Source organism: Elgaria multicarinata, chromosome 2 (genome assembly GCF_023053635.1).
Source record: "Elgaria multicarinata webbii isolate HBS135686 ecotype San Diego chromosome 2, rElgMul1.1.pri, whole genome shotgun sequence".
Classification (NCBI taxonomy): Eukaryota; Metazoa; Chordata; class Lepidosauria; order Squamata; family Anguidae; genus Elgaria; species Elgaria multicarinata.
This window is the reverse complement of record NC_086172.1, coordinates 142,315,724-142,343,423: the sequence shown is the minus strand read 5'-3', so window position 1 is coordinate 142,343,423 and position 27,700 is coordinate 142,315,724. Positions and strand designations below refer to the sequence as shown.

Here is a 27,700-nt window from a genome sequence, read left to right as displayed (position 1 = left end):
GGCAGGCCATTCCACAGTCTGGGAGCAGCAGAAGAGAAGGTCCTCTGGGTAATATTGTCAGCCTAGTTTTGGTTGACTGAAGTCAATTTTCCCAGAGGACCTGAGTGTGCAGGGCAGATTGTACAGGGTAAGGCGATACTGCAGTTAACCTGGACCCAAACCATGTAGGGCTTTAAAGGTAATAACCAACACTTTATTACTTCACCCGGAAACTAATTGGCAGCCAGTGGAGTGATTTTAAAGTTGGTGTAAGATGGTCACCCCTAGGTGACCAACCTGCCTGCCATATTTTGAACTAGTCGAAGTCTCTGAACTAGCTACAAAGGTAGCCCTAGGTACAGTGCATTGCAGAAGTCGAGCCTCGAGGTTACTAGTGTGTGCACTACTGTCTTTAGGTCTTCTAACTCTAGGAAAGGGGGCAGCTGGCATATCAGCTGAAGCTGATAGTAGACACTCCTGGCTGTCGCATTTATCTGAGCTGTCATTTGGGGCGACGGATCTAGGAGCACCCCCAAACTGCGAACACAGTCTTTCAGGGGGAGTGTAGCCCCATGCAGAACTGGTTGACACACCGTCAAACCTACATCAGAGCCCTTGACAGCAAGCACCCCTGTTTTGTCTGGATTCAGCTTCAGTTTGTTTTTTGACATCCAACCCATTACAGCCTCCAAGCATTTGTTCAGAGGAGACACACTATCCTTAGCTGATACTGGCCTGGTTCAGACAACATACTAAACCATGCTGCTTAACCACAAAATGGTTAAGGGACTGCATTAACCTTAGTGAATTCTATTAACCATTTTGTGGTTAAGCAGCACGGTTTAGCATGTTGTCTGAACCAGGCCACTGTTGTCGAAGGCATAGAGAAATATATTTGGGTGTCATCAGCATGCATACAGCACCCCACCCCATGCCTCCAGATGATCTCTCCCAGAAGTTTTATGTAGAAGTTGAACAGCATTGGGGGTAGTAGGATGGCGCCTTCATAGAATCATAGAATAGCAGAGTTGGAAGGGGCCTACAAGGCCATCGAGTCCAACCCCCTGCTCAATGCAGGAATGCCTTGTGGTACACCATACAACAGCTCCTTCTTTGAAAAGCAGCTATCCTCAAGCATCACCTTCTGGAACCTACCTGAGAGGTAGGACTGAAACTACAGGAGCACAGTGCCCCGATTCCCAATCCCCTCAGACATTCCAGAAGGATACCATGGTCGATGGTCTCAAAAGCCGCTGAAAGGTCCAAAAGCACCAGCAGGGACACACTCCCCCTGTCAATATCCACACGTAGATCATCCACTAAGGTAACCACAGAGGTCTCAACTCCGTATCCTGCCCTGAAGCCAGTTTGAAATGAGTTAAGAAAAGGTTAAGAACCTTTGATTGTTTTGCATTTTGTTGCTGCTTAGATGATTGACATGAAGAACTACTGGCGTGCACATTATTTTTGAAATGTTACTTGAACTATTATTCAAGTAGTCTTGGAATCTTTGTCTTGCTGAAGTTACACCAATCTGGGTACAATTCAGGAGGAAATAGTCTGCTCAGTGCTTTACATGCAGATGGTCCCACATTCAATTCCTAGTATCTCCAGTTAAAGGATCAGGTAGCAGGTGACAGGAAAGACTTCTGCCAGAGACACTAGAGTTAGAATAACTGATTGGGCTGAGTAGATCAGTGGTCTTCCTAAGTTCCACTGAAATGAATGGAAGCAACTCCCATTCATTTCAAGGAGTGCGTATTGGACAATCTCTCAGTATATTATTACTCTGAATTCCAACCTGTGCCATGCAAATTATTCTTCGTTTGCAACCAAAATTGAAACTCCAAGAGAAGGACCAAGTTTTACATCTTTGGCAAGATAGATTTCCCCTACAAGCTCTCTAGCATTCAAACAAATTATATTTTATTTTCCAGAGGAAGTGTTTGAAATCCTGTTTTAAAAATAATGCCTTGAGGTTATTTTCCCTAATACCATTTCAAGAAACTTGAAAGCCTTTGGCTCTTGAAGTTTGGAGGGTTCTAATGAAGCAATCATCAACTCTGACATTCAGGGTCTTACTGCAGTGGCTTCTGCTGCCAGGTCTTTGACAGATCTTTTAAAGCGAAAATAAACTTTACAGAAAGGTCCTTGTTTTATCTGCTACAATGTAAACCTCCGTTACAACTTGCATAATCATCTTCAGGGTAGTACGGAAATTATACACACACACATACTTATAATATATATATATATATATATATATATATATATATATATATATATATATAAAGAATCCAGAATACCAAAGCTTAGAGATGGTGGGGATAAAAAAAGTAAAAAGGTATCAGAATTTTGTGTGTGCCTATGTACTCGTATTTCACAGAAGGATAACCAATAATAAGTATTCTTCAGAAGTATCATCTTTATCTCTGTCATGGGAGAAAGAAATAAACCTTTTTAATGGTTTTATTTGATGTAGTCCTTCACAGCCCCACTATTACCTTAGGTGATTCCCAACACAGTGAGCAACAGCTAGATAAAACAAAAATATTTGATATGAATGCATTTCCCACACACCGGGAAGGGAAAACAAAGTGAGGAGTACTGTTTTCTGCAACTACAGACACAGATTTCTCAAACTTGTTCCCATACATTAGGAGCTTGTTAACCTGTGGAGCTTGTTAACCTGTGGTTTAACCAACGCTATAATTCTCCTCCACTGGCACTGAGGCCTTAGCTAGACCTACCGTTTAATCCAGGACGGAGGAGGGAAGATCTCACGTTGTGTTTTATGCAAGATCCCTCCTTCATTTACACATGAGGTGCGACGACGTCAGGAAGGGAGGCCTTGCGCCCACCATTTTTTATTTTTAAAGAGAATGGAGCGCACGAACGCTCATGCGCTGAAGGTAAGTTTTTTAAAAAAAAATTAAGTACTTTCCCCGCTACCCCCACCCTAGCCCCGATGGGCACAGCACTCCTGAGGAGTGCTGCGCCCTGTGCACGGCTCCACGCAAGTAATCGTGGGGAGCCGGGTCAAACCGCAGCAAACGGGCCCAAAGGGGAGGGCTGTATCCCGGGGCAAAGGAAGGATCATCCCTCCCTGATCCCGGGATTCCCTGTGCATCATGTGGACACACAGGGACGATCCTGGGGTTCGCCCCGTGATAAAGCCCGGTCTAGCTAAGGCCTGGGTCTTGGTTAAGAAGTCCCCAGATCCTGAAGGGAAAAGAAAGTATCCTAGACTGTATCACCAGAGCTTATCCTTCCTTTCCCAGTGATTTGACAAGGAAACAGACACAGCACATCTAGGCCAGATCTGGATATGATGCTTTGAAAATGTGTATGGAGTGTGTCCTGAGCCCTACTGTTATAAACCATTTTAAAGCAGCAGTGTAGATCCTGCCTTACTGCCCTTTGGCTGCATAGAATTGAAAATGAACAGTGAATGAGAAGGGGACACTTCAGTGTGGAGAGTAGGGGGACGGTCAGAGAGTTACTCTAAAATCCAGAAAAGGAAAACAAATTAAATTTATTTATTTATTTATTGCATTTTTATATTGCCCAATAGCCGAAGCTATTAGGGAGCACATTCAGATTTAGAGGAATCCTGTGCCCAGCTCACCACACAGGGAGGCCTTCAACTGAGTGGCAGACATTGAGCAATGCCACAGGGAGGTGAACCCCTACCAGAAACTACTGGAGATTATGATTGCTTTAAGAGAGCAGAACAGAGTCAAATGGAGCTAATCTTGAGCCAGCAGATGGGAAAGGAATCAAAGGTTCCTAAAAGCCCACGTTCTGGGGCGAATTTAAAGTTTGATGCTGTTTGAGACCAAAGCTGTGGGCTGCTTCTATCCAGATTAGAGTCCCCCCCCCTTTTCCTCTTCAAAGTCCTAATCCAGCATTCACTCAGCCTTCCCCCTTTATTTTCCTTCCTATCTAGGTTCCCCCTTCCAAAATTGCCTTCCAATCCCTTTCCCCCTTGCTGAATGTGCTTTCTATCCCTCCCAATATGTAAGCCCTTCTATCTGATTTTAATGGGTTGGGTGCTGTTTATTTTTTATTTTTGTGTTTGTAATTTTTTGTTTGTTATGTGTTAATTATTATTATGTTTTAATCTCAATTATATTATTGTTTGCCACCTTGAGTGCCATTTTTTGGTAGAAATGTAGGCTAACAGAAAAAGTGTTGTATAGTGCTTAGAGTGATGGACTGAAACTCAGGAGATCCAGGTTCTAGTCCCCACTCAGCCATGAAGCTCACTGGGTGCCTTTGGGCAAATCACTGACTCTCAGCCTAACCTACCTCACAGAGTTGCTGTGAGGATAAAATGTAGAGGAGGAAAATCATTTAAGCTGCTTTGGGTTCCTTGGAGGAAAAAAAGGTGGAATATAAATGTAATAATAATTGAATAAAATATAAATGAATAAAATAAGCAAATATATAATCCCAAATTGAGAAGAGGCCCCCCTCCCCCATGACACAGATCTCACTAACTAGGCACAATCTACTGGGGAGGTTCTCTTGTGCATGTCTGATGCAATGAATGGGAACTGACCACAAACGTGCTCTTGAGCATCTCCCATTCTTTTCAATGGCCCCGTCCAGAAGACACCTTAAATCACAGCTTTAACCACAGTCGTTAAGCCAGAAAGCCGGGTTGTGTTCAGAAAACACCTTAAAGCAATGCTCTAACCACAGTGAATAAGGCTTTTTGCCTTAGTCACCATGGTTAAAGCCATGGCTTAAGGTGTCTTCTGAACACAATCTGGCATTCTGGCTTAACCAAGGTGGTTAAAGCCATGGTTTAAGCTGTCTTCTGAACAGGGCCAATGTGGCTTATGCAGATAAGTTTTTGTGGCACCACAATGTCCTGGGCTAGTGTTTGGGGCTACTAGTTGGTGAGGAGAAATGACTCTCTTTTCACAGTTCAGTTCTGTTTGCCACTTCTGCCGTCTCTGACCACAGACCACCTCTGACCTGTAATTCCATACACATATATGCATCTGTCTGGGGCTGGGGCTGGTTGTTATTAATGAGTGGTGGGCAAAAAAACCCAAGCTGTACCTATTTAGAGGTGGGAAATTAAGGGAAAGTGGACTGGCCACATCTGTGGCTGCCTTTTGCTCCTGACTGTGTGTATTCACTTCACTTTCAATGCAGCTGGCTAGGACCCCCAAGCACCATCACCAACAACTGCAAGTGAGGGGGGATTTCCCTTGTCCTTTTCTAAACCGATTAAACAGCGATGAATTGATTAAACAGTGGGTGGTTAAACAGAGGGTGTTGGAGGTGGAATAATGGAAGAGTGACACACTCTAATGGAAGAAAGTGGCTAAAAGGTGGGTTAATAACTGCTTCCCCCACCACCACCAGCACAACGTTGAGCTGCTGTGTTGGAACTCTCTGATGTTGTTTCCAGATTTACTAGAGCTGGGTTTCTATGCAAGTCCAGCTTGATGGGGAGTCCGTGTTGCCTTATGGATTGCTAATTTCTATTTACAAAGCCTTCTTTTATGTATAAAGCAAGAGAACCTTTTATGCTTGCATTTAAAAGCATGAGGATAGCAGATGGAGGCAGTAGGAAGGTGTTGGGTTTTTCTGTCATTTATTATTTGTGTTTTTATTTTTCATACCAATATCATACGCTTCCTTGGAAATCTTACATGGGACTGATAGAGGAATCCAATCCAGTACTGATCACGTTCACATTCGCTTAGCTTCAAAACAATATGCTGTAGCAGCTGCAGCATCATGAGCTCACAGATCATTCAGTGGGGCTTGGAAGGGCAGAGCCACGGATGGTAGAAGCTTGGGACTTAAATGGGTAGGAGCTGAAGCAGAAATGTTTTTACTAGGGAAAGGGAACCACTTTTGGAGATACACTGTTATAGAATCTGAGAATCATAGAATAGTAGAGTTGGAAGGGGCCTTTAAGGCCATCAAGTCCAACCCCCTGAGGGTTGGACTCGTCCATCCTGAAATGCTGGTTTTGTTATATGCTGTATAACACAGAATGGTTTTAGAACTGTGCACATTTTGTAATCTACTACAGAATGATAACATACTTTGTGTAATATCCATTGGAGGTGCAGTGCTAGCACTAACAGCATAAATCAAAATTAGCACAATGTTATTCATCCTTGCTAATGCAAAGAGAAAAATTGGCAAGTTGCCACCAATGACGTTGCCATAGTGCTGGTTTATGAAAATGCATATCAACAGCACTAGTGCTGTGCCACTACTGGATTCTACCCAATGATATTTCAAAAACAAGTGCAGCTCATGATGTCATGGATGCCATGCCAACATGGAGTTTAACATCTACATGAAACCACTGGAAAAGATTATTCGAGAATATGGACTGACATGTCATCAATATGCTGATGTCACCCACCTCTACCTCAGTTTCATCTAATCCAGTGTGGTAGTGGATATCCTGATTCAATGCCTCAGCAGAGTAATTGGTTGGATGAGGGCCAATAAGCTGAATGCAGACAAGATGGTGGGACTGTTAATAGGTGTTAGTCTACCTGGTTGAGTGGTGTTCAACTTGTCCTGGAGGAGGTTGCACTCCCCCAGGGAGTGCTCCTGGATCCAGGTCACCTCAATAGCCAGGAATGCATTTCAAAGGGTTAGGTTTATATACCAGCTGTGATCCTGTCTGGACAGAGATAGCCTGGCGACAGTTATCCATGCTCTTGTATCCTTCTGTTTGGATTCCTGCAATGTGTTGTATGTGGGGCTAACCTTGAAGACGGTTCGGAAACTTATGAGTTTAAAACTGAGCTGCTAGTTTACTAATTGGGACTGGCTGATATGATCATTTAATGCCAGTGCTTCATCAATTGTACTCACTTCCAGTCCATATCCAAGCCGAGTTCAAAGTGTTGGTATTGACCTTGGAAGCCTTAAATTGCTTGGGACAGAGTAAAGGAAGTCTCCTCCCGCATGTATTTGCTTGTACCCTGAGGTCATCTTCGGAGGCTGTCCTCTGGGTGCCCCTGCCAAAGTAAGCCAGGTGGGTGGCTACAAGTGAGAGGGTCTTGTCAGTTGTGGTACCCCGCTTATGGAATGTCCTCCCCAATGAGGCTGGCCTGGCACCTATATTGTTATCTGTTCAGTGTCAGGCAAAAGACCTTTCTTTTCTCCTAGGCATTTATGGTTGTTTCATTTCTGTGTTTTCTGTTTTATTTTGTTTTGTATTCTTCTAAATATATACGATATATATTATATTGCATTTTATATTTTGAGCTGTTTGTATGGCATTTTAGTCTTTTAATTGTTTGTGATCCTCTCAAAGAACATTGGTCATTAAAAACATAATAAATGAATTCTATGTACTTATTTTGCTATTTAGTGAATTTACATCTTCCATATTGCTTAAGCTGCAACTACACAGCAGCTTTAATAAAATCTTTTGTATAAAATGAAATTCTGTGAAAAATACAGGAAGTCTGCAATCCCCCCAGACCAATGTTGTTGTTTTTTGTTGCTGCTGCTGCTGCTATTTTTTTTAAAAAAATTAGGTCTTTCTAATGTTTTCCCTAATACTAAGCAAATGGATTTGAATCCTTAAACATACAAATGAATGAAGCCCACTTAAATAAAACGGGCTTAAGTGGCTTACTTATGAGCCTGTATTTTTAGAAAATAAGAATTGCTTGCTAAAGGCCATCTAATCCACCATTCTGATTTCCAGACTGGACAGACAGATGCCACTGAGAACCTTACAAACAACAGACATCATGGATAACCTATTTTTGGTTATTTATCCCTAACTTCTCGGAAGTCTACTGCCACTGAATATGGAAGTGTGATTTTTAGCTTTCACAGAAAGCAGCTATTTACTAGATATATCCTCCATGAAACTGCCTAATACTTTTTAAAGCCGTGTAAACTAATGTCCATCACACACTTCTTGAAGCAATGAATTCGTTAAGTGAATTAGGCTCTACTTGAAGCTCTTGTGTTTGTCCTGAACTTATTACCAATTTCATCTTTTTAAAAACTGTATTAATTTGGAGGAAAAATCACATTACTCTCTCCATATGCAACATCTTTTTATGAGAATCTATTGTATCTCCCCTTCACAGTTGGCGCTTTCAGATGGAGGGTTCCTAGCACTATCGGTCAAAATACATGGAGCAGCTATTCCATTTTTCCTCCTTAAGTGTGTGTGTGTCTGCGTGTGCAAAGAAAAAGGACAGAAGAAGTAGTGGAAAACACAGGAGGGTTACCAGATGAACATCATCCAGACTTCTTGTAAAACGGGGCAGGTTGTTTGCATGAAAAAAGCCTTGTCTGGAAGCCTTGTCTGGAAGCACCCAGTGCTTTAAATCGTATCTTGCCGTTCACTTTTGGTCCTAGAGCATTTCAATATAAGTTACATTGCTCCAGTCCCAAGGCAGATCCTTGACAGACCCCAATGTTTACTTTCCTTCTTAATAGAAATGGCCAGTTTTTGTCTGGCATCTACTTCCTCTATTTAACAAGTTACAATCTATAAAATGACAGGCCTTCTTATGCCATGATGGCTAATTTCAATGAAATTTTATTATTAACATTCAAATATATAATAATTGGCTACTTAGATTTTTGTTGTTGTTTCTTTTGTTTTCCTTATTGTAGATTTGTATTAGTTGCTACTTTTTGTCTTCTGCATTTAAGCACCTCTTTTAAAAGGAAATCCTCTTGCAACGATACTTCCCTTGACTCTTCTCTTTAACTATGCTGGTGACAATTTCAACCTGCAGCATTCAGCTTCACTTAACGAATCCTCTAATTCATAAAAATGTTTTCTTTTTGTGCTGGATTTCTTGGACAGTTTCCCACGCATAGGTGTTGATTTTGATAGCCTGATGGGGTACTGTTTCCAGTCTTGCACCAAATTGTGGGCAGCGTTTAGGATTAGATCAAGAGTAATTTTTCTTTCTGTTGATTCTACAGGAAGTCTTGACAGCCTATTGTACAATATTATTGTATGAGTAATATATGTAAGCCAAACATATGTCTGCAACCCCTCCTCCTCCATTATCATCTCAAGGCTCTAACCATGCAGACAACTGGACAACAACATTTAGTCAGTCTTAACCCCCTGCATCCCGCAGACGTGTTTTTTGAGACATCTTGCCTGATGAAAAGATCTGGAGGTCTCAAAAGATAGGCACATTTTTTGTGACTTCTGAGTTGGCCTAATAAAGGTATTACACTTTATGGATTTTGAGTTGATATGTTCTTCAGCATAGGGCACAAATTTTTGCATTTCAAGATCTTAAAATCGTACATCAAGCCTCATTGCTAAGGTTTTGATTTCTATAACAGCCCCACTTCCTGAAGACTGCGGGGATACATAATCCTTTTTGTGAAAAATTTCATTGCATTTTATAAGCTCATGGATTAAATGAATTTGAGAACTTGTCTCCTTTTTAAAAAATATTTTTTTGTTCAGAGCCAAGAGAATCTCACCTCTTTTTTGTGGGCCTGCTGCATCTCCCAGAGCATTCTAAAACCTTGACCTAACTTGTCCAGCTGAGCTTCCAGATAAAGTAAGGGAACAAAACACTAGAAGTCAAGACCGTAACCCTATTCAAATGTCTCATATATGTACAGAGTATATATGGAGGGAGGCAAGTGGAATCACAGTGGCAGCCCCTGACGTCAACTGATGCATGTTCACTATTCTGTTTGCATAGTCTGTGTGTACAAAGGCCTGTCTGGGCAATTAAGGAAATTGCTTTGTGCAACTGCTCGTTCCCAACAGAGCATACATGAGAGATTCATGTACACTTTGCATGAGTACAGGGGCTGTGCATACAGTCTAGTGCTGAGTCTTCAACTGGTGGGTCACGACCCCAAAATGGGTCGCGAATAGGTCTGGATGGGTTGTGGCATTAGGACTATTGAGTTAAATTCAAAAGTAAAATTGTGAAAGTGGGTCCCATGTTGCAGGTTGGGAGTCCGAGATGGGTTTGAGTCTGGACCAGTTGAAAACCAGTGATCTAGTATACATGTGTGGGTTAGGGATGAGGCCTAATGTTGTGATCCTACTCTTCTCCAGACAGTGATGTCTACAATATGGATGCCAATTGGTCAGAGCATGACCAATCGGCTCATAGTCCCTCATTCAATTTATTTGCTAGTGCAGTGGCTAACAGGATCAGGCAGTTAATGTCCTAAATTTTATGGCTTCTTTTAAAAATAATAATAATAAAAACATATATTTAAATGCCAAAAGTAGGAAAACACCACAAAGTTCACATGCTTGGGTCTTCACTGAAGAATTACGATAGTCTCCTGTTTTATCTGCAGTGTGAATCAATTTAATCATTTTAATTGATCAACTTTCCCTTGTTTGCTTAACATTTATTAATTGATTGTTGAGTTCCAGGTAATTAATTCTAAAGCCGGCAATTTCAGCACAGAGAGATTAATTTTCTATTACTAATATGCCATCTAAAATATGGTTTTCTAGAATAGGTTACCAGAAATTTGTTCTCAAATTAATCATTTTAAAAGTGAACACAGTGATGATGTTCGAGGACAACTGTGAACAAGAATATTATTATTATTATTATTATTATTATTATTATTATTATTATTATTATTATTACTATTCATTTTATCCTCCTAGCCACCTCTAGATGCTACCTCAAGGACTTCATCTCAAAACAAAATGCTTCAATCTCATTTCACTACACACACTGTAAGATGTGGAGGAATAAATGGCTTACACAACTGCTTATGGGTCCCCAAGGGGCAGTACATCCCACACCAGAGGTAAATAGGCTGGACAATACTAAGCAGTCCAATTGTTTATTCTGCTAGGTGATATATATTAATAAATAAATAAATAAATAAATAAAATAAAAGGCTGACACCCACCAGCTTTTCTTTTCATGAGCCTGTGTAACAAAATCCATACATTTTTGTCCACATCTGAGGATGCCATTCCATTCCCAATGCATATTATCATGTAGTAATCATAGTATGTCCAGGCAGCCTCTCAAGCAGACAGATTAATAACATAAGAACATAAGAAAAGACCCATGGCCGATTAAATCAAGGTCCATCTAGTCCAGCATTCTGTTCCCACAGTGGCCAATCAACTGCTCATGGTAGACCCAAAAGCAGGAAATGAGCACACCACTACCCACCCACGCATGTTCCACAGCAACCGGTGTACATAGCCTCTGATGGCTGTATCCTCCAGGAATTTGTCCAATGCCATTTTAAAGCCATGCAAATTGGTGATCATTGCTACATATTATGGTAGCAAATTCCATAGTTTATTTATGCACTGTGTGAAGACATACTTCCTTTTATGTGGCCTGAATCTCCCACCAATCAGCTTAATGGGATGGCCCCAGGTTCTAGTATTATGAGAGAGGGATAAAATGTTTCCCTATCGACTTTCTCCACACCATGCATAATTTTGGATACCTCAATCATGTCTCCCTTCATTTCCCTTTTCTTTAAGCTAAACAATTCCAGATGTTGTAACCTTTCTTCAGATGTTGCATTTTTTCCAACTTTACATTATCCCTTTTGAAGGTGCAGTGACCAGGACTATACACAGTATGCTAACTGTGGTCACACCATTGATTTGTATACGGTCAGTATAATACTGGCAGTTTTATTTTTATTCCTTTCCTAATTATACCTAACATGGAATTTGCTTTTTTCATATCACAGCAGCTACACACTGGGTCACCATTTTCATCAAGCTGTCCAGCACAATCTCAAGGTTTCTTTCTTAGTCAGTCACCCATCAGCTCAGATCCCATCAGCATATATACAAAGTTGAGATTTTTTTTGCCCCCAATGTGCACTTGCTTACATTGAACTGCATTTGCCATTTATGCCCATTTCCCCAGTTTGGAGAGATCCTTTAGGAGCTCTTTGCAATCCCTTTTTGTTTTATCCAGCTTAAATAATTATATAGTAATTCCAATTAATATCAAAGTACCACACCAATGAAAGTAGTTTGGGGTAACAATGGACAAATCAGCCAATTTCAGATTCTCATTTTTCCATTCTTAAATTCAGATCATCCTGAACTTTGAGAATTGTTTGAAAAAGTTTGCATGAACATTAGGATACATTTTTGTTTGCATTTCTCCTACAACATATATTTTTAAATAGTTTTGCCAAAGCGATCGTATAACTTGCCTGGAGAAGAGACGAGGAAGAGGCGTCCTTGCCGCCGCCGCCGCCACCCACCTACTTCCTCGCCGGCCGGGACGGAGAGCTCAGCGGAAGAAGGCGGGGTGGAGAGCTTCTTCCACTCTCCACCCCGCCTTCTTCCGCCGAGCTCTCCGACCCGGCCAGGTCGGAGGTAGGTGGGTGGCGGTGGCGGCAGCGGCGGCAAGGACGCCTCTTCCTCGTCTCTTCGCCAGGCAAGTTACACGATCGCTTTGGGGCCGCACTGGGGGCGCATGGAAGCGGCCTCAGTACGACGTGTGGAATCCCCCCTGCAGTATGAAATCCTTAGCACGGAAACTTTTGTTTCTGCAAGAAGTTCTGTGTTCCGTTATAACCTCTGCAAGATATCTAACAGAAACTGTTTCCCCCCATCATGGAGATGTAGAGAAGAGAAAGCTATCCCTTTGAAATGTTAAAGGCATAGGCCCTCAGTCTGGAAAAAAACAATGGCAACTGCAGAGAATTCAAGCTAACACAATCATTGATTGAATTATCTTTTCGGTTTTTTTTTGCCATTTGTTCTTGTTATCTTCTCCCCACCCCCACCTGCCCCCATGACATATTTGAAATCCGTCATATAGTTTAAGTGGTTTCAAAAGATTTGCTTGCCAAAAAGAAAGGGTTTCTTGAGGGCGGGGAATGCATAAACTGATCGCCCAGCTCAACAGCTGAATTAAAGGCAAGGCAGGGCTTTGGCTCTGTGCAGTCTGTTGGATACATTTTCTTGTTTTGAAGGGTATTGGCTGCGTGATCTGATAAAAGCTGTAGCTAAATTAACTCTACAGTTTGTATTTATACAGCCAAAAGTTTACTGGCATGTTTTCCCCTTTGGCTGTGCCTGTAGGGTTCATTACTTACAGTTACTGCAGAATCAATCCGAACTGGCCAAAATCAGTGATGGAATTTACAGCACAATAAATGCCCTGCCATAGAAACATGACCATACAAGGAAGAGCCTGGGAACGGGTTTTTTTTTTTTTTTTTGCTTTTTTTTTCAGATGGCAGTCTGCACTGTTTCTGCCAGTTCAACAGAGTCATGACATTCATATTTGAGAAGTGTAATCCAGACAGCTATACATAGCATGTTTTCCTGGTGACAAGTATCTGTGCAGAAAAACAGCACTAATGATACCATCTTGGCATATCTGGACAAGAAAGAGATATTAAATGCATCTTCTCCATTGTCTATGCCAATTCTCATATAATAACACATTATTTTCTAAATAGTCCTTGTTAAGAAATCCTTTTAACACTTCTTCAGCTATGAATTTATTAATTTTTCAGGACTAACGAAATAAAAGAAATACCTTTTTAGCTGATAATGTTATGAATGAAAAATGTGAATAAGACGAACAGAGTATACACACAAGTATGGCATCAATCGTTCTATGCTTCTAAAATTTTAACTTAAGAGATTTACATTGCTGTTCAGCCTGTTTTTCTTTGTTCGTGTTTGTGTAATGGACATCACATGTTTTATTCTGCTTTGAAATACAGAAATTTGAAATTTTAGCTTGATAAAGTGTAAAAGGAAAAGGAAAACCTAAAGATAAGACAGATGGCAAGCTTCCTTTCCCAAACACAATTTCATAATATGCATGCAATTGCTAATAGGCAGACACTAAAAACATTTTTTTCTTGACAGAGAAGAGCTGATAAATTGTCAACATAAACTTTGTCTCTGGTTACTCCTGTGATCTAAAGCTCTTCCACGAGTTTTGTACCATCAAAGTCAGCTTCTTACAACTGTATCAAAATTTATGAATGCATCTGACTATAAAGTGACTGAAGGCAACCCATAATGTATGTTTGTTTATAGTGTATCAGCTCTTTTCTTTAGTACAGGAAAAGGAAAAAGAAAGTTGTCCAGCTCTCGCTCTCCCCTTCTTTAACCTTTACACTTCATGAAAAATTTAATGTGGCAATTCCATTTTCATAGGAGCTAACTTAAAACAAAGGACTACTTGTAACAATTCTTAACTACTAAGATAAGGATAAGAATACTACTGGCCATTATCAGATCAGATAGTACTCAATTATTTGTTGAATGAAACGAAGTGTGCCTAAGAAAAGTAACAAATTAAAAGGAGCTCTGCTAATAGGCTGCATTATATTGGAGCTATGGCTTGGGCAGAAAATTTAGGAAGTGTCAAACAGTGAAATAGCATCTTCTTTGTCAGCACATATTAAGATGGCATTCTGTTTATGTAAGAAAAAAAGAGTCAACAACAACAAAAACAGTCCAAATTATTTGCACATGGAATGAGATGCTGAATCACAAGTAGCTAAAGTTTATTTTGATTCTTCCAAAGCAAATGATAATTGGATGTAACGGAAATACATTTTTCAGTGTTATATCGCAGCGTATATTTGGAAGAATCTGAACGGGGGCTGTAGTGGGGGGGGGAAGAGTTAAAGCCCCCTTACCCCACCACCACTACACACACTAGGGTGCCAATACAGATCAGGGCCTCTGCAAGTATTCTAGAGGGGAAAAGGAAAGGAACATGTGCTTTGGTCCTATGTCAGCAAGTCAAGATGAGACTGGACAGGGGGCTTTCAGAACCTTGAACAGCTCCAAGTTAGCTGAGAGCATCATCACAAGGGTGGAAAATCACGTTTCCTTACCATCATTTCTCCACCCACGTATTTGTTCCTCATTACTTCCTCATTCTTAAGGGAGAGGAAAGAGGAAGTAAACAACGTGCACGTGACCCATTCAGTGGGCTGTTTTGATCGTGCTGCTTCTCCTGCACACAGCAGGAGATAGCGGAAAGTTCCATCTCAAAAAATAAATTGGACTTTGTAGGGTGCTTTTTTGTTGCACAAAGAAGGCTAGAAGGGGCGGAAGGCAGACGATGGCATGAGAGGGACCCGTGAAAATCTGTGAGTGCCCAGTAATGAGAGTGCAATAATACACTCAATCTGATGGAGCTCTGAGTCTCAGTCAAGACGAATTGTTTACTCATCAATTGTCCAAGGCTTTCAGAAGCTTATAAAGGCCAACAGCTCTAGACCTTCAGTTAACCACTCCCCCAAGAAGCAGTTTGTTTCTTTAAGGGCCATTGTTACCTGATTTTGTAGCCACTGCCTCCTAGGGGCTGGGGTGGTGAAGGCTGTAATGGGGAATGTCCTCTTCATCTGAGCAGTCAAGTAGAGCCATGCCTTCTGGCCTGGAAGGCCCTGGCATAGCAGGGGGTAGGTTAATGAAGGCAGTCTCCTCTGCCTCCGAGTCCTCTTCAGAACCAGCGGGGGGCTCAAAGCTTGGAAACATGACAGCAATGCTATATCAGAGGCAATGTGGAAACTGTGATGGCCCCACTTGCTATTAGATTACTTTTCAAACTGGATTGGCATAGGACGGGAAAGTAAATAGTGAGGATATCTCTCATTACCAGTTACTAGAGTTGAATTTAGGGATTGGCCATCATAATTTGCTTCTGAGGCATGATTCAGCGCTTGAGTGGTGATCTAGATGGGAGCCCAGGGGAGTTTGGGGGCAAACAATATGTGATTATTTCTCAGAATCTTTCTCTGGATGGCTCACTGGGGGCCTTGCTTGACCTGCCGGCTTACGCCGGCAGGGAGGCAGGGCCAAGGCGCGCAACCATTAGTGCGCCTCCCCCAGGCTTCCAGACAGCGGAGACGCAGGGAGGATGGAAGCCCTGCGTCGTCCGCCATTTTTTTGGTTTTGTTTAAAGGGGCTGCGGGTGGCCCGAAGACTCCGGAGACGGTAAGTGGGTTTTTTTAAAAAAAAAAAATGGGGGGAGGGGCGAAGGATGGGAGGGTGGGTGGCACAGGGGTAGGGCGGGTGCGATCGCGCCGCCGCCGCCCGAGCAAGCAGCCGAGCGGCGCTTGCCCGGGCAATGCCTGGGATGGGGCGGCATTGCCTGGGCAAGCGCCGCTCGCGTGCTTGCTCGGGCGCCGCCGCCGCGATCGCACCCGCCCTACCCCCATGCCACCCACCCTCCCATCCTTGCCCCTGCCATCCTTCGCCCCCCCCCCGCCGATGGGCACAGCGCTCCTATGAGCACTGTGCCAGGTCCGCGGCTTTTCGCGGCTCCTCGCGAGTAAGCAAGGAGCCGCGAAAAGCCACGGAAGTCTCCACACTTTCCCCAGCCCCGGCCTGAGGCCGGAGCTGGGGAAAAAGCGTGCCATAAGCGCATTGGCTTATGGCGCATAAGACCAGGCCTCAGCGCGGCCTGTCTCCGGATTCCCCTGTGCGTCATCTGGACGCACAGCAGGGAAGCCGGGTCAGAAGGCTAAGGCCTCGTCTAGGAAGGCCCTAGGTATAGGCTTATATGCTATGGATGGATGCCAAAGTCACAAATCTTTCTTATTTTAAATGAATATACCATGTCTGAAAACATTGCTTTAATAAGTCTTAGAAGTATAGAGAGGAAAATAACCACAACATATGTTCCCAAAATATTTCCCCCCCATTTTATCTTGAATATATCCCCCCTCGCCTCAACTGACACTCAGCACTTCATGGCATGGCACTCCCGGCCTTTGCTCTGCTCCAGTAATGCCACTCATATGTTCTTATTTCAGCTTTAGAGAGTGATTGATTAAAGTCTTTAGGACATCGGGAATTACATCACTCCGTAAAAATGATCCCCATGCACACCAGTGAGATGTAATACGTAGTTTTAGTAAGTTAGGAGATTAGCACTACATGAAATTAAATTCAGTGCATAAGGATTCATTTATTAAAACATTTCTGGAGCTTTACATATCTTTCAATTTTGTGAGGTTACATATTTCCCCCCAAAATGCTGTATATGAAGTATGATATATAGGAAAGAAATTAATCAAACTTCAGCCTCTATTACTGAAATGATGGCTGACTGCCTGTGATTGAACATTTGTATTTCTAGTTTTCACTCAGCTTGTTAGATCAACAACTTTCTCCCTTTTCTATTGCATGATAATAGGCTATGGTTAGAATTGGCAGTTAAAAAAACAAAAGACAAGTTTAAGGACCAACATTTCTGTGATATTTCCAAATATGTTTCGGATACTGCAATTATAAGATTCTTTTAAAACCGAATTCTTCATATTTTGCCTAAGAGTAAACTAACCAGTATGGAAAAGCTCTGTGTGACACTGGGGCATACACAGTTGTAAGACATCAGTGAAGAATTGTATATTTAGATCTTCTATGTTATGGATAAATTGCGAAAAAAATAATAATCCCTAGTGTCTTCTTTCATAGGTTGTCTTCATGATGGCTAAATATCCCAAGGCATTTTCTTCTTCCACCAGAGGCTGAGCTGAAGGCCAGAATAATCTCTGTGGTGTAGCAACTATTTTCTCTTTCAAGAAAACACACTCACAAATGCCTGAGGTTATGTGTAAGTTGCTGTTGAGAACATGATAGGTAATGTACTTGTTTACTCAGTTGAAATGAAGGGTCAGCAGTAAAGTAATTTCTTCTGTCAATGCAGAGATTGTTTCTGGTATGGGCTAAAATCTGGGACTCAATATTTATTGCATGCACATTCAGCATTTTTAAGACCTGAAAATACATTCAAAATACACATCCAAGGCTTGTCCTGGGGTTCAGATGCATGGACTCCTGAGGGCTCTCACAGGGTCAGTATGATACTGGAAGAAGCCTTCCTGCCTGCTGCACAAATGGTCCAAAGTTGTCCTATGGCTAGCAGCACCCAGAGGCCTAGAGGATTCTCCTGAACTCCTCTCCACCTAATTTTCAGTTGTTATTTTGGAACTCTCCTCTCCATTCATTGTAAGTTGTTATGTCAGTGGCTGGACTGCAGCACCTTCTGCTGGTGCTTCTAATTAAACTCTCGCAAAATGTTACCTAATATGAGTTCACTGGATAAATATAGGAATAAGGAGCTATCTTCTCTGTATATTGTGGCTAAGTAGTAGAGCAAGCATTTAACTGCATGGCTTGGCCTCAGTCTGCCTCATGAGAGAAATGGGACTATATTGCAAGTTTTTGCAGCACATACAAACATGCAATGTTTGGCAATATGGAAAAAGTGGCTTCCTTCTGGAATTCATTTGAGGAAGCATTGAAACATTTGCTATTGGATGTGTTTTAAAACCTTCAGAAGCATTATTTAAATTCATATCAGACACATGTTCTAGAGCAGAAACTCAGTCCTGTCTCCTCCTCCATCACCCCGCAACCAGAAAAACTGAAGGGTTTTTTCATCTTCACAGAGGACCCAGTCTAAAACAATTGTCAAGGTATTCCACATAGCACTCTGCACTCTTTCCATTCCTCCTCAATTGATTCCTCCTTATATATTTAGCTTTAGCATAATACAACATCATTATGGAGAATTAACACCAAAGCTGATGTATGTACTCACACATATGCAAGATTGTTTTGGTATTACAACACCAACTGCAGATGCTACGCACCCCAGAAATGATAGTTTCTCATAGAAAAGGCAGGTAGAACTAAATTGTTCTTGATCTTACCAAAGTCTCTACATAGACCTTTGGTTTTATACAATCTTCCAAAATGCATCCATGACAGCAGTCATGTTGCTATTATTTTCGAAGTCTGGGTGTTTTTAGGATTGCTTCTTAACTGTTGCTGTATTCTTTGCTCAACCCAAGCAGTCAACAGACTAACATTACCAGTTTTGTGTGTGCTAGTAGATTCCTGCTTTGATGGTCTGCAACAAAATCAAAACAAGAGGATATGTGAAGTTTGCTTTAAATAGGTATTGGACAGCCAGGTAGAGCATGGGCAAGTCTTGCTGTCTCATGTAAAACAACAAAAAGCAGGAAAGCAGAACACATTGCAAATGAAGTGTATGAATCCAAATGGGGAAAAAAAATCTGAACTTGTAACGTGGTAGTGGGAAAAGACCAAGGAAAATAAAGAGTGGTTATCCCCATTGATCACTGGTAGCCAGTGACTAATGCAGGAAAAAAATGGGTGTTTATTATCGAACCCAATGAGATTTTGAAAATACTCTTCCTAACCTCTACTCACGCAGTTCTTTAGGATCGTACGTAAACTAGGAAAAATTAGAGTGATTCTCATGAGCAGGATGGAAGCTTAGGACATCTTCAAAAAAAACCTGTGAAGTGAAAGGGCTTGCCTCAATGGTACAATGAATCAGCAGTGACAGAAAAGTGATGATAAACCTTCAATCCCATAGCACAATCCTAAGGAAGTTTACTCAGAAGTAAGTCCCATTGTATTCAAAGGAGCTTACTCCCAGAATAATATATGCACCCTTAATTATTTATTTCTATATGAATCATTAAGTCAAGTACTGCCCCAGGCAATCAGTTAGATTAAAGAATGCTAGTTTCTTTTTTACCCACCATGATACATGAAGGAGAGACTTTACAAGCACTTTACATATTGACTTTTTCAAACTAGAGGGGCTAGTCTTACACAATCTTTGGCAAACTAGTCAAGCTCAGACTTTGGCGGAGCTCAAGAGAGAAGGTATATGGAATGGATAAGGATGCTAGCTATTGTAACCACCATATCCCCCATAGAGAGTGGAGAGAAATTAGTCTTAAGGAGGCAAAACCAAAATTTACCTTATATCCTGAAGATTTTATGTGTACACCTCGCTTGGTCAGGGTAGATTTCATCCGGATGAAAAAAGAACGCTCTAGATTGTTGTCCGTTGTTAGTAGACTGGGGCTTGTGGATTCCACTAGAGTAGGAACAACAACAAAATAACTTATAGATCAATTAGGCTTTTACAGAGTTCATTTGCATTATTTCATATATACAACTATTGAGCTAACATAGGGGCAAAACTAGATGTGGCATGGAAGATGGGTTTCCCAATGTGTTGTTTTTTTAAATTTAAATTAACAGCAGTTGTGGGAACCCCCTGAAGTAGATCAGGACCACAGTGCTGGGGAAGGGAATCAGCTTGGGACCAGAACAGTGGTGACAGTTGGGTGGGTGTTAAACTTTTTCTCTCCATGAAGTTTTCCCAATTAAAATTGCCCAGAAGGTACTATCCCACACAGCAACATATATAGGTTCCTGACTGTTTTCCCCCATGGGCCAAATAACAGCTTTGAGAAATTTTATTCAGGAAAACAGCCTGACAGGAAAGGGTTAACCCCCTTCCCAATGTTCTGGTCCTAATCCAGTTTCAGTCCTCTGTGGCTGCTATTAACTTCTTCTTTTAAAAAACATGCCTAGTTGTCCCCTAAAAATAAAAGACTCACAATCTAACATGGAATATCAAACCAAGATAAAACTCAAAAAGTATTGTCTAAAATATTCTGTAGTTCCAATATTCTTCAGTCATGCTTCTTCAAGCTTTTGATTGTTTCTTCATGGGGCTAGAACTGAGCTTCATTAAACAAAAGTTTTCTCTCTGAAACTACATGCTTTGTCCCTGTGTCCATTTGATCTGAGGACTCTGGTGTCATTGGGAAGATGGAAGGGGAATGGAGGGCAAATGACTCAAGCGAAGCTCATTCATGACTTACCCTGAACCTGTTGTATAATATGCCTGGTTGAGTAAAAAATAGTATATGCAAACAAGGAAAATATTATACAACTTCCTCCAGCAACAAAGGCTCCCTCTGGATGATGGAGGATACTAATGCTGTTGATGTCAATACCGTTCAGATCATGCAGACCGTTGCTACTTTTTAGTCTTAATCAGCAGGGCACTGTGGTGTAGTGGGAGGAGAAACAACCAGAGAATATCATGGGTGATTACTTAGGAATCTTTCCCCTTACTACTTCTAAGTAACAGAGAAGTGGATAGCACAAAAAACAGAGCAAAGAAAAAAGATGGCCACAACTTGATGTTAGAGAGATGCCTGCACAACCAGCTTTGATGGGTCCAGTGTGGCCTTCTCCAATGCCCTTGAGGAAAGCCACTGTTCACTTTGGACAATCTTCAAATAATAAATTCCTACTTTCTATCACCAACTTGAAGTCTGCCTCTCCCTTTGCTCTTTCATTCAAATATGAGCTGGAAATGGTTTGGAAGTAGAGGAGAGATAATGGCACCACTCATTAGTCTACCTGAAAATGAGTAGAGAGGCTACATACTTGAGTGCTCTTATTTTCGTATCAAATGCTGCCACATTGTTGTTGCCTAAAATAATTAATTGTGGAGTGAGCTTCAAAGAACACATTAGCAATAAACCAGATTTCTGTTTAAGGAGTTTAAACTGACAAAAATGCTTTACTAGTGTCTTTTCAAGAGTATCACTCATTACTAGCCAAGACTTTTCCTAATTTAAAAAAGGTGTCCTATGATATTGATTTTAACTTGCCTATACCTTGTTCGGATGTGGTCACGTATACTTTGTTTTTATGGCATTTCAAACTCTGTTGTGATTAATCCACTGACAAGAATGCTCCTTTCGTTAGTGTCTCTCTTAAGAATTTTTTTTTGTTTTAGAGAGCATGAATTCCATGTCATTTTAAATGTACAGCTCTTTATCACTCGAGGGAAAAGCAGAGCCATGTTATATTTAGTAGTTTCATTTCTTCTGATTAAATATGAATTACTATGAAATTTTTCTCATCATCTAACACGCCATAATACGCCAACAGCTTTTTAATACACTATATAAGCACAAACTTCTGCTCTAAGAGTTTAATTTGCCCCTCTAATCCAATCACATCAACCTTATTTCTCTTATCAGAGATTCCCATTTTGAATTAAATGAGCTCATTAGTTTTAATCAAAAGCAGAGAGATCAAAACTTAAACGTAAATGCTTTAGATCAGAACTGTCAGTCAGCCGTGCAGTTCTATTTTACTAAAACACAAGATCAGAGACCCTTAGAACCAATTTTTTCTCGTAAGGGATGCCGAGAGCTTGGAGATGCTATATCCCCCCCTTTTTTTTCTCTTCCCAAGGACAGATTATACATTTAAGGTTAGACTTAATTTAGTGCATTTTTTTCTCCATCCTGGTGGAAATGGAAAAGTATGCCAATCTACTGTTTGTCTCTTTCACATTTATTGGTGCTGGTCCTTGGAGACCTGAACAAACGTGAAGCCATCAGAAAAACCATGCCACAAACCTGGCCTCAGCATTTCAGTTCCATTCAGCAATATCATGTTTGCAACATCTAAGAAATGAAACTTTCAAAGCAAGGAAATGTATGATCGGGATCAAGGTTACTGGAACCCTGGAACCACAAAAAGGGTCATAGCAGTACTGGCAGCAAGAGGCTCACCATTAATTATTACTGTTATTATACAGCACTCTACAGTACAGTGCTTAAAGTGTACATTAGGAAACCACAGCATGTGTTCTTCCTGCTGAGTGAATAAATATTAGAATCAGCTTAACACATGCAGCAGCTACAGTCCAGTACATTATGACCTAACATAGGCGGCAAGTAAAATATGCTGCAATGTGTTCCTCATTAACACTACTTCTAAATACACAGAAGTAGTGTTAATTAAGAACATAAGAACAGCTCTGTTGGATCAGTCCAAAGGTCTACCTAAACCCAGCATTCTGTTTTCAACAGCGGCTAGCCAGGTATTTCCAGCAAACGTGGCATGACAGCAACAACATATACCTAACGACATATGGCTAGAAACTTGCATTCAAAGATAGAATGCTATGGAACATGGAGGTTCCATTTTAAGTGTCATGGCTAACAGCCATTAAGAGTTCTATTTTCCATGAGTTAAACATACAAAATTCTGCTGTAAAATATATTTCAAGCTGTGATTTGACTGTGCCACAGCCAAGGTCTTCAAAAGGAGTAAACACTTTCCTTTAAGACCCTTCTCAAAACCACCTCTTTAGAAAAGGTTTTCCTGGGCCACTTTACCTACGTGTCCACCGTATCTCATGTAAGCTCTGATCCGATTAAATAATTTTAATTGAATAATTGTTATCTCTCTTAAATGATTGATTAATTGATTACATTTAAATACATTTTCCCATTATCAACATTTTAATATGGTTATGCCACTATTGGGAGGTTATGCCACTATTCAGGGTCTCAGACAAAATTCAGCACCTTGGTGTTGAACCCTTTGGCTGGAAGACATTGGACTGGAACCTGCAAACTGCCGTTTTTCCATCAGGGCTCATCACAACTGACAACCACTCATAACAATGCAATCTTTGAACCTTGTGCTGATGGGCAATAGTGCATTTTGGAGACTGGGTGGTGGTGGAAACAGCAGAAATAAAAAAAATGTGACCAGCCTTGGCTTAAAAAGAAAAGTGAAGGGTTAAAAAGAAATAGCGGACTGAGGGTTGTAGGGAGGAATCATCAGAAGCAGTTTTCCATATATTCATTTTAAAACGCAGAGCTCTCTTCCAGATTTGTAAGACTGCTTGCAAAACTGTAAGATCCACCCAGCAGGTGAGGGCACTTCAGCCAATCAGAAAAATAGAACCAGCCCTGTTCGACCAATTGGAGAAAAAGGTTGAAAATTCTGGTTCATTTGGGAAGCAGATTCACCAGGTGAGAGAGGGAGGGAGAGAAACAGGAGTGTCAGAAAGGGAAAAAGAGGAGTGAGCGAGAGCAGGAGGTTAAAGAAAAAGAAAGAGGGAGGTGCCAGAAAGAGAGAGGACAGGAGGTGTCCTTGTCCACTGCAACCTCCAACCCTTCCTACCATTGAGTGGCTCCCCACAGATTACCTCAGTTTCCCATTCTTGTCTTAATCTGAGCAAATTGTGTCCACAATAAAAACTGAGCTACTGAGTAACTAATACCTTTTGCTTGCCTATCCTGTACCTACCTTGCCTTGCCCTATATGAACTGTCTACTTAGTTACACACTCCCAGCGCCATGCCGTCCTTCAAGATTATGCCTTCGCTGTGCTTTCAGCCTGCCAGCGCTGAAGATCCCACAGCCCCTGCTACTCCCTTCTCTACGATGGTCGTCAAAACACATCTGCATTCAGCAGTGTACTGATCAAGAAGGACAGTAACATGCTGCCGAGAGATAAAAGGCAGAAAATAGAAAACTGCAAGTATTATAGAATGTATTCTAAGTGCTAATTTTATTCAATTAATTTAATAATGTCTCATCATTATTTAAAAGGCCTGATAATATCAATGAAGTCAAGATGATATATGCTTACAGAATTTTGCAGGATTCTGAATTTACCACCCATCACAACAATAAATCATTGCGTAGACTATTGCACACATGAGAAGCAACACCGATGTCATAAATCTGACCATGGAAATCATACCTATCCCATAACAATAACCATGACAATAAATATGGACAAGGCTGAGAAGCACAACAGTCTTGAAATGATCCTGGCAGCCAGAGGAATAGTTTAGGAACAGAATTGTACTACTGGCTGAAAATGTACTCAAGCTCTAGTTAATGAAGGTAAACAAATGCCTCAGTTTCAACCCTAAAGTGAAGAATCTATGCATTATATTTTGCCTGCAAATAGGCTAGTTATCAAGTTTTTTGTGAACCGCCCAGAGAGCTTTGGCTATTGGGCGGTATAAAAATGTAATAAATAAATAAAATAAGTTATGGTTCACAAATCTGGTCACTTCACACACTGGCATGATCAGTTAAAAATGGACTGACTTGAAGGAAAAGTAAATCTGAGATTAACAGTGCAATCTATACATGTCTACTCAGAAGCAAGACCTATTGACTTCAATGGGGCTTACTCTTAGGTAAGTGGGTATAGTACTGTAGACTAAGCGCATGTCTACACCTAGGGAGGGAGCGGGCAGGATCTCACGATATTCTGATCGCAAGATCCTCGCCCTGGGTTCACACGTGCGGTGTGCAACGTCCAGAGAGGAAGCAGGACGTTGCGCCTGCCTTTAAAAAAGAAAAAGAAAAAGGCAGGACCTGAAGCGCACTTGTGCTCCAGCGAAAAAGTAACTAAAAAAACCCACCCTCCCACCCCGAATGTCCTTGGTCTCCCCCCATCCCAGCTCCTTCCCTCTGCTGACCCCTGCTGCTCGCTGGGAGGAGAGAAGAAGACAGGACAGGCATCCACACTGCCCGTGGTCCTCGGGATCATCCTGAGTCCGTGGGAAAAAACGGGCTAAAAGTGTTCCCAGATATCTTGGGGAAATGGAGGGATCGTCCCTACCTGCTCCCAGGATCCCCTGTGCATCATGTGGACGCACAGAGACGATCCAGCACCATGTACATTGATGGTGCTATATAAATAAATAAATAAATAAATAAATAATAATAATAATAATAATAATAATAATAATAATAATAATAATAATAATCCCCGGGATAAAGACTGGTGTAGACATGCCCTAAGTGGGTAATCTTATGGGTCACTTTTAGCTTTTCCATTCACCTGATATGATCCCCTCCCCACCACTATATATCAATACAACACTGATGCTTGGGGATGGCAGCCAGACCTAACACATAGGACAGCAGGTGAGAAAGGAAAAATTTTGTGGCATTTTGTGGCATTTTGTGCAGGTTGTTTACTGTAACTGTAGTTCTTCGAGTGGTCATCTGTGCATTTGCACATTATGGGCTCTGTGCCTGCATTGAGTTCAGTTTTGGGAGACATGCAATAGCTGAAGACCCCTTTTGGTGGGAATCCCTCCACCACCATCTCAATGTGCATGCTCCGGGATTCCCACCTTGCCCTCAGTTCCTTGAGACTGCAAAAAGCCTTGGGACCGAAGGGGAGAGCAGATACCCCCCATCAGTATCTCTGGGCGGTTTTGTGAACCGCCCAGAGAGCTTTGGCTGCGGGGCGGTATATAAATCTAATAAATAAATAAATAAATAAATAAATAAATCAGTATCAAAATGGTGATTAGTGACACCAAAGAGGAGATGGTGGGTGGGTTTGTGTGAATGCACAGATGACCACTCGAAGACCTACAGTTACAGGTAAGCAACCTGCATTTCTTCATTGTGGTTTCTGTGCATCACACAGTATGGGTGATTAACAAGCTGACTTACCGGTGGCTGGTTCATTGAAGGATGGAGGAGAGGACGGCTCTGCTGAAGGTGCAGTCCGCTCTGGCTCTTACATCCAAACGATAGTGGTTGATGAATGTAGATAGTTTAGACCAGGTTGCAGCGTTGCATAGGTCTGGTACCGTAACTGCCCTGGTGAAAGCAGTGGATGTAGAGACTCCTCTGGTGGAATGAGCTCTTACAGGTCCTGAAAGTTGTAAACCCTGTGGGGTGTAAGCAAGCTCGATGGTCTGTACGATCCTGACGGCAAAACATTGAGGAGAGACCCGGAGGCCCTTGAGCCTGCCGCTGCGGCAGAGAAAAAGGCGAGGAGATTGTCTGAAAGTGTCTGTACACGATTTGTAGAATGCAAGGGCACGACAGACATCTAATGAATGTAGGGTCGATTCCAGAGGAGAAGAAGGGCATTTAAAGAAAGTGGGCAGTATTATTTCCTGGTTCAGGTGGAAGGCCGACACAACCTTTGGAAGGAAGGAAGGATCAGGACGAAGTACGACCTTATCTGCGTGGAAGATAAGATATGGATGGACGATCCTGAGTGCGCATAGTTCTGAGGAATGGCGAGCTGTGGTGATCGCAATCAGAAAGGCCACTTTGAGTGTGAGCAAGCGACTGCCAATGGAGGCTAAAGGCTCAAAGGGTTTAGTTGTCAGAGCCACAGAGAGGCTCCATTGGGGAACCATAGGGTGAAGTGGAGGAAAGAGGTTCTTTGCACCCTTAAGGAACTGTCTAATTAGCAGAGGAGTAAAGAAAGAATACCCTTGGATGCGAGGATGATGGACGGAGATTGCGGCTAGGTAGACTCGGATGGAGTAATACTGTAGGCCAGAGTCAAGAAGAGAGTTCAGGAAGAGGAGTGTGTCTTTAACGGATGCACCAAGATGCTCAAATTGCATAGATTTTGCAAATGTGGAACACTCTCCCATTTACTGTTGTAAGATTTGTGGGTAGCTGGTTTTCTAGCGGCGTGGATGATATTAAGAATATTGTCTGGTAAATCTAGAGGTACGTTGGGGGGACCAGTCTCCATGCAGTGAGGTTTAGGGTATGAAGGTATGGGTGTCGAATGTGACCTTGGTCCATTGATATGAGTTCCAGTGTTGGCAGAAGCCAGAGGGACAGTCCTTTCACAGCATCTGCAGGGAGGCGAACCAAGGCTGTTGTGGCCACCATGGAGCTATGAGGATGGCATTCGAGGCATCCTCGCTGAGCTTGGTAATTACTCATGGTAGCATTGGAAAGGAAGGAAAGAGATAGCAGAGCCTGTCTGTCCACGTTATCAGGAGGGCATCTCTGAGGATGCTCTGAGTCCCGATCTTGAGCAAATTCTGGGGCAGTTTGAGTTGGTTGGAGACACAAAGAGGTCTATTGTCAGTAGTCCTCATTGTGTGAAGAGGTGTTGACAGCTCCCACTCGTGGTTGGATAAGTGAGTTCAACTGAGAGTGTCTGCTAGTAGGTTGTCTGTTCCTGCAATGTGCAGGGACGTAAGAGTGATTCCCTTTGGATTGCCCACTTGTAAATCTCTATTCTCAGTTCCAGGAGGCGCCTTCAGCATGTACCCTCTTGTTTGTTGAGGTACCAGACAACAGCAGTGTTGTCTGA

The 27,700-nt window shown here is 41.8% G+C and overlaps 1 protein-coding gene across 2 annotated transcripts in view; it reads right to left on the bottom strand.

Moving 5' to 3' along the window:
• The window catches only part of NPAS3 (neuronal PAS domain protein 3), an 839,000-nt gene that overhangs the window by 39,930 nt on the left and 771,370 nt on the right, over positions 1 to 27,700 (bottom strand). For both annotated transcript variants that reach the window (XM_063117798.1, XM_063117799.1), the window contains exon 9: positions 19,735 to 19,853. In XM_063117798.1, the coding sequence (XP_062973868.1) occupies positions 19,735 to 19,853 (119 nt within the window). The remainder of the gene's footprint in view (positions 1 to 19,734; positions 19,854 to 27,700) is intronic.